This window comes from Lygodium microphyllum, chromosome 15 (genome assembly GCF_053477565.2).
Source record: "Lygodium microphyllum isolate KBCC chromosome 15, Lygodium_microphyllum_v1.1.10, whole genome shotgun sequence".
Classification (NCBI taxonomy): Eukaryota; Viridiplantae; Streptophyta; class Polypodiopsida; order Schizaeales; family Lygodiaceae; genus Lygodium; species Lygodium microphyllum.
The window spans coordinates 35536631-35546449 of NC_141149.1; the positions used below are offsets into that span (position 1 = coordinate 35536631).

The window sequence follows — 9819 nt, forward strand, 5'->3', positions numbered from 1 at the left end:
TAGAAACCAATTCGATTTCTCCTTTGCCACAATGTACAATGTTATACAAGATGTATCACTTACTAAGTTTATGTCTATGCGAAACTTCAACACAACTAGCCTCCAAAGAAAAATGTTAAATATACTAAAATGTGTGGCATTCCATGTTGCAAAAATTAGACTTTTGCATTGATCACTCACATCCATAAGTTCTTGATGCTCAATAAATGTTATGAGTAAACAGAAATGATTAAAAGACTTCAACAAAATGCTAGATTCATGGTTGTCCTAGTCCTATGCATAGACTAGATGTGCATGAGGGATAGCACAAAAAAGACTCCTCAAATCAAAGCATGGGATGAAGAAACAACTCCCCACATATGGTTGCTTACCAATGTCTAGGGTAGTCCAATTGCTCAAAGTCCATGAAGGCCATCCTATTCTCATCAATCATACATAATATTTGAAAGAGCACTCAAAGTAGAAGCAAAAGCCAATCCCAAGCTACTAATCACATTGAGGACTAGACTCACAAATTAGCTCCCAAAATGTAGCAATGGATTCATTGAAGAAAGTGAAACAAAAGTACACCCAATAAGTACCATGGTCCTCAAGGTGAATGGTCTAATATTTCCTAGGAAGGCACTAGTTCCTCCTCTTGAAATACCACTTCATGTAATCCTCCCATTGATAAGATAAACCAGGACCTTGTCACCATGAGGTTTGAGAAGAAGCTCTTAGGTGGGGGTGGCCACATTGGGCCACCTCACCTTGGATCAAAGGGATTGTCTTAGTAGCTATAACTGAATCTCCTACATGTTGGGTTTTCTTCTAAGAACAATCTTTAACGAGATTCCTTCTTGCCATGAACCCAATAGTGGGTCTTATTCTTCTTTCCTTGCTTCACTGGCATTAGTGGTTGGTATCCCCTATACCTTCCCTTGCACTTGCATTTATGAATTTTTAAAGCACAAACTTTTGGAAATTATAATCGATCTTAAATACATAGATCACATTTACCAAGGCACTAAGGCTAATGAGGTTTGGGCCATTCCATCACTTGTGTACAGGAGGTTGTAAAGTTGAGTTTGAAGAGTAATGGCAAAAGATGAACTCCATTCATGAAGTTATTGTAATTCTTCCCAAATCTCACAAGATATTTGAAAGATTGGACAATGGGGGTTTAACTTTAATATAAGGCTTATGAAAAATGGTTATCTTTGAAGTAAGGCTCATTAGCAAGGTAGTAAAAGCATTGATGTCCCTTTTCTCCCACTCTTCAGGCGACTCTAAACATTCCTCTTCTTGGCTCTTCATTGTTTGATTGAAATCTTTAAGCTTTAGTAAAGCTTAACTTTAAGCTTTTAAAGAAAAAGCTTTTGATAAGTCTTTTGGCAACACGCAAGACGAGAGGACGTCATCGTTAGATTTAGCATCGTTTAGTACATCCTTCCATCATCGACGTTGAAATTGGAAGCTTAAGCTTTTTCTCTTAAGCTTTTTAAGCTTATTAAACTCCAACTAATTGAAAATTTATTTTCTGCTTCTCTGAGAATAAAAAACTTGGTAAAGGAGCTTGAGAAGGGGTCCTTCGTTTCCCGGAAGTGGTCCTTTCCGATCTGATAGCACATCAAGGGGTTCTTCACCACCAGGAACATGCTGGTATTAATGATTCCTCGTGAGATTGCATGTAGAGCCCATTCATTGCAGGAGCTTCACCTTCGCACAAGATGGTAAGCGATTGGAAGCCCTTGATCTTAGCTTTGCTCTAATATGAGTGGTGCGTAAATCGGATGCTGTATGAGTGCAATATAGTGAATGCCGGAAGGTCCCCAAGAACAAAGAACTCTACAAAATCTCATAAAGCAAGAAGAAAGATTTGCACGACATGAGGCAAAAAGACAAATTGGTGTAATCTCCCCCCATGCCTTGTGTGAGCACTTCACAAGGCATGTATTTATAAATTTATTAATCTTCAAGCTCAAAACTAGCCCAATTTACAATTAGCATGCTTTGGCTTTTGTGTTTGCTATTGCCCAAATAAAGAATAAAGAGTTTGGGCGTTCAAAAAGTTGGCCTGTGCTCAAATACAATGTCTAATAATGAAATATTTAAACCGTGCGTCTATGCATATACGAAAAAATAAATGTTTGTTAAGCACTTTAATAAATAAGTGCGCCTAAATAAATATTGTTGCCACACCATTAGTGATAAGACTCACGCCCATAAAAAATAATCACTCTTCTAGATAATCTAAATACACGCCATTTTCCTGTGCTTCCTAACGCCACTGCTGCCTGCTCTACATATCAACTGAAGCATTCACAATTGTTAGAAAATAATTAAACCGACAAAAGTGAATACCTAGTAGTCTTCAGCTACAAAATAGATAGATAGGTTGGAACTTTATCCTAACCTTAAATTTATACGAGTGCTAATCAATCTTTTTCTTTGTCTCAGTATCAATATGATAGCTCAATTCTGGGCTAATCAAATGATGATGATATGCATAGAATGAATCAAAGGCTTTTAACTTTCCATGAGATACATGAAAATAGATGACTCAATGAGTAGGATAGGGATTTTCTTTACTAATTAGCGACTCACTAAATTGCCTACTTACCCTTTATAAATTTTAGATCAATAGGGATGAAGCAAACACCCAAGATTAGGAATTAAGAAATCCATGACATAAAATTTGAAGCATGAATTTAGGTAGATGCTACTATGAATAGCTCTATGAGTTTAAGATAGCTCTATAGGTTCAATATTTCAATTAACATAGCAATTTCAACCCATGCAAAATTAAGAACGAGGCTTAAAATGGATTAGTCTCTCTATGAGCAAGTGTATTTAGGCTCAAGCAAGTGGATTAAGAGACAATCTATGTTTTTTTACGTATGTGGATTAAGCAAGTGTATTTAGGATTAAGCAAAAACATATAGATTGAATAGAAAAGTAGATTAAGCAAGTGTATTTAGGCTTAAGCAAGAACATATAAAAGATTCCCATGTAGCCATGATTGGCATGATAGTTGCTCAGATGGAGGGGAATTCATGTTGTAAATGTGATTCTCACTTAGTCAAGTAGAGCCAATGCATGAACCTAAAGGGACATGCAAGTTTTGGTGGATTCAATGACCACTCCTTTCCTGCTAGGGTGTGCATGAGATTAAGAGGAGATTTCATCATTTAGTTGCAAAATATTGTGAATAGTCCTTAGTGTAATATTGTGCTTTGGCTTTCCTTTTGCCTCACGCACTCCACCAGAAGACAGGAAGGAATGAAGAAGAAGAAGAAGACAGAAGACGAACACTAAGCAGAAGCAGACTGCCACACCTTAGAAGCCCCCCCTTGCGAGCATGCTCCGTACACATTGAGGCAATTGCCTGATCATTTCTAGGTCTAGATCGTCACCCGCGGTCTAAGAAGACGTCGGCGACGAAGAAGAAGAAGTTTCTTCTCGTAGATCCTCTCGCACAGTCTAAGTTTTGCCTGTCATTCAAGCAGAGTATCTCTCTTCCGCCTAAAAGCGAGAAAGAAAGGGCCTTTCTCACGTTTTGCAGGTTTAATTACCCCCGAGTAAGAAGGTTTAACGGTTTGTTGATGGATGAAGCTTTGCCTGCGAGTCTTATCTTGATCGATAGGCAAATGAAACACCTTCAGATCAATATATTGTAGAGGCACAATCACACATCCATGAGGATGGGGGGAATTGGCTGATAATTACAGGTAAGATGGCCGGTTGTGTCATTTTGCTGGGATCGTTAATAGTTCTCTTTATCCATTACAAGTGCATTCTCAATCATTTTCAAGCTATGTAATTAGATAAAGATTGTACTCACCATTTTCAAGCTCTGGCATAAGAGAAAGATTACTCAACCTCTTAGAACACAGGGCAACATAACAAAGACGTGCCTCCTGTTCCAGTCAAGTGTATTGTTAGAAAAACTTTTGAAGTTGCCACCGAACTAGCTTCTGAGTACAGCACAGTCCTCTACAGCCTTGGATACTTTACAGGTTTAGCTATCTGTATTCAATGGGTTTGTAGTACAGCCTTGTTTTGCGAATGGAGGAATCAGTCAAATTCACGGTGTTTATAGCCGAAAATGGCCACTCATTTGAGCTGGCTTGTCCAGCAGCAACCACGGTTGAGCTTGTTCAAACATGGTTGGTATCACTAGCTTGCATCCCATGCCAGGATCAGCTTTTGATTTGTGATGATGTATGCTTGGAACCCCAGTGTACACTTGCTTTCTATGAGCTATCTACCCATGGCAGTCATATATTTCTTTGCAACAAGGTCAGGCTGATGGCAGATGCACCTCCACCACCACCTGAACAGGTTCAGGTGAAGGAGCTGGTTGTACCCTCCCCGCCTTCAGCATCTCTCTGTGGTCACCCTTTAGATGATGCATCTGATCCTGCAGTTAAGGCACTGCCTTTGTATGAGAGACAGTTTAGATACCATCTTCAGAAAGCACATGCAATATTTACTGCAAGCCAGGACAAGTATGAAGCAGGTAAGCAGTTGCACAGAGAACTCCAAGTGCAGTGGTTGGCATTGGGCACAGCAAAGGCAAGCATGGAATTCTACAAGCTTTTTGATCAAAATTATATGGAGTTCATGAAACTGTTCACAAAGCAATACAGACAGCATGCTAAAATTTTGGTGAACTTTGATAGAGACTTAGAGCGCTTGATGGGTTGCATATTACATACATCTCTCGTCTTAAATTGTCGAAATACATTGGCTGATTGTTTGGATGTAAGCCGATTAAGGAAATGCGCAGAAGGCTGTGCTACCTCTCACAAACAGTTTCAGGGCAAAGAGTTGTAGTTAAAAGCGATGTATCAAGAGCTACAGCAAGATGTGAAAGCAATGTTTGAGACTGTAACTTCTCTGGATTCCCATAGTCTAGAGCAAATGATTGGTAATTGTGCCTGCATTATTGAAGAGGAGAGCAGTATTACGCAGTCACTCAGGTACAAGCGTTTGTTTGTTGGTATTGGATCTTCTTTGATGTATATCAATATGAAACCAGTGTCTCTGTATCATAAGGGAAATCTACAAATCAGTCATGCCCTTCATTTACACACTCTTACATGCTAAGCTGTTAATTTTTATGGTGGTTAACCTGAAAGTGTACCACTTGAGTGTTCTTTGTGCACATACTAGTGATGTGAAAACTGTGGACCTCCACAAGACATCAAGATGGTTTTTTAGTGCAAGCACATGTGAAGGTTGATGCGATAATTGTACAGCCCCATCAGCCTTGGTTTGCAGATTTTCATGAAAGAAAAATACCTAAAGTAATATGGAAACAGAATGGGAGCCTACATGTAGAACTAGAGGAGCTTATTGACTAACGAATTGTAATGTTGCCCAGATAGCCAATCACAGCCAAAGCAGCTTTGACTACTTCAAAGAACTTGCGTGCAATACCCAAATGAAGAGGCCTGATGTTTATATGCGCGATGGTGGGGAGACACAGATTGTGAATCGACACAAGCTCCCAGCTTTGAGCAGCGCAGTAGGGTTTAATGTGGGGCTTGCTCAACCTTTTCATTCCTGACATTGGCGGCCTCTCCAGGGTCTTTGTCTTGTGGCTCCCGCTCATCTTCCACAGCGTGCTGCTATGCTTCTTCCATGAGGTCCTCGAGGAGAATGTGCATGGGAAAATCGTCATCATAATTGGGGATTAATCTGGCATCGGCGAGGTATGATCAGAAACTTGTATTTTACTGAATTTCTATCATAGCTAGACAAATTTTAACAATTTGGTGTTCTCATGACTAATCTGCCATATGGTGAAAGGAAGATAAATACAATCAATGACATTGCCAATGGGATAACATCAATTCCAATAGGGATGAATCCCATATACAACAGTAAATTGTACAAGGTTTTGCTTACTTCCTAATTTGACTTGTTCACTTTCATACTGTTGTAACGTTTATGGATCTGCTCATGATTTTGACTGAAGCTCTATAGGCATTCGTCTTTTTTCAGCACATGCATTAAACGTATCTAGGTAGGCTTTTGATAGTATGGCTAAACATAATTTGATCACACTTTCAGGTGCCCCTTAAATAGGAGCACACCACCTAGTTAGTCACAGTATGAATTACTTATCTCTAAAAAGGGACAACACTAGCCGGGAGCACGTTAGTGTTCAGGTTTTCTCACTCTTAATGTTCAAAATTTGTGCTAATGTTTCAAGGACTAGGATGGTGTGAGGTTTTCTCATCTAACGTTCACTATGTGTATTGATATTTGCTACATGTACAGGTTTCAATTTCAATAAGCAAAGCATCATCATCAAAGGATGTTTCAAAGAAGAGTAAAGGCTCCAAGGAGGAACAAGAAAAAAAAAAGAGAAAGGTGTATAGTTTACCAGGGCAGAAGCATGATGCTCCAAATGAGGTGGCATATATTCTCTCTCTCTCTTTTGTTTCGGTCTTCATAATTTGTCAAAGCTATTATGATTACTAATATACAACATACATTTCTTGGCTCTTCTTTTAGAGGGATCCTCTCAGGATTTTTTATGAGAGTTTGTACAGGGAAAACCCCAAAAGGGAAATAAGTACACATGCATGTGTGCAAGCACACACAAGCATGAGAGTTAGAAGGATGCACAGATTTCGGTCATTGACAAGTACAAGAAGAGTGTCCTCCACTATGCAGCCTGATATGGTCAAAGCTCCTGCAATATCAACCAGTTGTTGTTGGGCCAGTTTTGTGGCGATCTTTTAGATGAGGAAGAAGAATACAAGAATTTCCTTTAGAAGCTATGAAGGAAAGCCGTGAGGAATAACAGGGCAGGGAGATGGTATATGTATCATGTATAGAAAGTTATACACTAGAAAGGAGAGGGGTGGGTCAGGCCGACCGGCCGAGGATAAGTAAGGATGGGCACGACAAGCTAGGAGGGGTTGCCTTATGATTTTGTAAAACCCTATTGATAGGTTTTTCTGTGATTCTGTAGTATTAGGTGGTGTTAAGGTGTAACCAACTAAAAGCTTTATATGTATGAGTCTATAAACGACGAATTTAGTTTCTTTATAATGCTATCAGTATACTAACTCCAAAATTTGCAACCATCATGTGAAGGATCGCAAGCTGCAACTTTACATAGTGCTAATTTTGACTCTTCAAACAGGTTATGGCTGAGGAAGCAACAACATATCATTTGAAATTATTGATCGCTACATTGCTCAGGTACCAATTTTCACCAACAAAAATCTTAATGTTGGTGCACAATCACTATCAAAACTTTGTCTAGGATAGCAATTCACAACACAGTGCATGCCTTTCTTCTTTGAAGCACCCCTTATCATAGGCCCTATTCAAAAAGAATGTGGATAGACATGTTTGGGAGTATATTCATCAGTGGAAACATCACTAGCAGCAATGGGTAAGCTAAGGGCTGAAAGGTCACTGTGACATGTGGAAGAAGTAGGAGATGTATTCAGCAGAGATCACACTGAATACCATGATGCACAGAATTTGTAGAAGAAAACTAGAAAATGATCCCTTTTGTATTGAATCTTGAGGCTTAATGAATTAAAAAGAATCATTGGGCATATTGGATTTGAAGGAGTGACTTCCTGAGTTCTCTTGAGACCATCTATGGATTGGTACTTTAGTTCACCTTGGATATTCAATAGCTAAGACCAATCTAACTTCTTGTGGGATATGGCTTGCTTGTAGGACATTTTTCATTGACATCATCATTTCTAATAAGAGTATCAATGTTTAGCTAGCATTTGAGAAAATCAATGCTTATTTCTTGTGAATCTTTGTCTAATCTTTTAGATGAAGCCTATGTGCACTTGAAACCTCACTACGAGGATTGTTCTATCTAGCACCTTTTTGCCTATGGAGTCAGAGTGGTCATGATAGCAGCTCTTCTAGACACGGGCAATGCAAACAAGGTGCTTGAAGGAGGGAAAGAATATCAAACCTTGGACTGCCACCACAAGGTATGTATCCTTATGAAGGAAATCCATAGAAGGTATAGCTTTTGCTACTTTGGTGCTCTTACATTAGATGCACCTCTTGCTACTTTGGTTGTAGCAAGCCCAATAAAAGGTTAGATTGGTTGAAGTTTGAGCTTGATGGATTTGTATGTTTCATCCTCCTATCTAAACAACTTGCTAAAACATTGAAAATTAAGAATGTAAGTTGAGGGTTTTGATATCCTATTTGCATGTAGTGGTAAGCTAAATCAATTTGACTTGGTATAATACTTCAATCTATTGGATTCCTATCATGCGGGCAAACTCAACACTATCATATGTGTTTGGTAAATCTTATCGTTTAAGAGTCTAGATAGCATTGCATATTCCCACAAGAGTATGCATTGATTTGGATGGGCATTTCAATTATCCCCATTAGTAAATATGATACAATATGGTTCCATGAGCAAATAATTTAAATATCATTTCATTATTTGTCTTGTTGTGGATAGGACTATAGGGTTTGAAGCATACAACCAATAGACTAGATCTATGTTGTGGAGCTATGGGAGATTGCAATGCTTTTAGGATAAAATGGAAGGAAGTTTGCTAAAAATGGTAGATCTTCTCTTGTTGCTTTTGAGCTTTTTTCGCTATGTATATGTTTGAGCCTTTTGATATCCTTGCTGATTGTAAGCATAAAAAGCATCTAGAGACAACATTGTTGGTGAAGCAGCAAGGATTTGCATTTCAAAAAAAAGAAAGGGAGGCTTAGGAAGACCTAACAAGACTTAATTTTTTTAATGGTGGAGCTGATCCGAAGAGGATGACAACTCTAGACCTACCTTAGGTGCTGTAGAACATGGTGAAGTAGAGAGAATGTAGTGTTCAAGACAACTTTTTTAGTGAATTCAATCACAATTCTATTGCTAATAATACAACATTGTGAACAAATCGTGATTAATTTTCTTAACATGATATATTAGTGTGATAATGGCTTATATTAATGATTCCAACTAGTTTTCTTGTATAGGAAAATTTTACTATATCTATAGTTTCAACTAGTTTTCTTATCTAGGAATATTTTACTAGATCATCAACTAGGAATTTTTTTAAAAAATTACATAGAAATATTTTACTAGATCATTAACTTGTAAAGTGTTCCACTTTTACTAATTGAGACTTTTTCTAGATACTTTGATAAGTATCTAGAAAATCTCTCTTTTTTTACTATATGGAAAAGTGTTTAAAGTTCCTTGTGAAGGTGTAATACTCTTGGTGCACTAGCTATCAACTAAGTTGTTTAGCATGTTGGCTACATAGCACAACCAATCAAGTTTCTTAGACTTAAGTGCTGAGTAGCCCATTGGAGTTCTCTCTTATAAGGGTTACCTATTGCATCAAATGGATACAATGATAACCAAATTCTAGGAACCAAAGAGGGATCCTCCTTATTAAATATCACCTTCTAACATGGTAATATATTTTGTTAAGGTCCACCTTGACTGAGAAAAACTCAATTGCGGAGATAGGATAACACAATCAAAAATACATGCATAAAACTCACAAGTCTTTGTTCACATGCTCCCATTGACAAAGCAGATAATGCAACCAAACAAACATACACAAACACATTTGCATACGTATGAAAAAATATACATGTGACACTCACACAAACACATTTATATATGCATTAACAAATACACATGTGATAGTCACACAAACACATTTTCATATGCATTAACAAATACACATGATACTCACACATACATATTCACATAGGCATAAGATACATGTAATGGTCCTCCAAAAAGACACATATATTTATACACAAAAATATGTGTGTAGAAAATACTTGAGGCCATAGAACATAAGC

General features: G+C 38.0%; 1 protein-coding gene across 9 annotated transcripts; it reads left to right on the forward strand.

Annotated features, from left to right (window-relative positions):
- Positions 1-3208: 3208 nt before the first annotated feature.
- LOC148024423 (autophagy-related protein 11-like) lies at positions 3209-8170 on the forward strand. 9 transcript variants are annotated; one of them, XM_087694069.1, is made up of 4 exons: positions 3209-5884; positions 6271-6405; positions 7145-7203; positions 7801-8170. In XM_087694069.1, the coding sequence occupies exons 1-4, from the start codon at positions 5771-5773 to the stop codon at positions 7802-7804; spliced, it is 312 nt and encodes a 103-aa protein (XP_087550195.1). In that variant the 5' UTR covers positions 3209-5770; the 3' UTR covers positions 7805-8170. The 9 variants fall into 9 exon arrangements, 3 of the variants coding, with proteins under 3 accessions (XP_087550195.1, XP_087550194.1, XP_087550193.1); XR_015693309.1 differs by having other exon boundaries at positions 3209-6405; XM_087694068.1 differs by having other exon boundaries at positions 7145-8170.
- The last annotated feature ends 1649 nt before the right edge of the window (positions 8171-9819 follow it).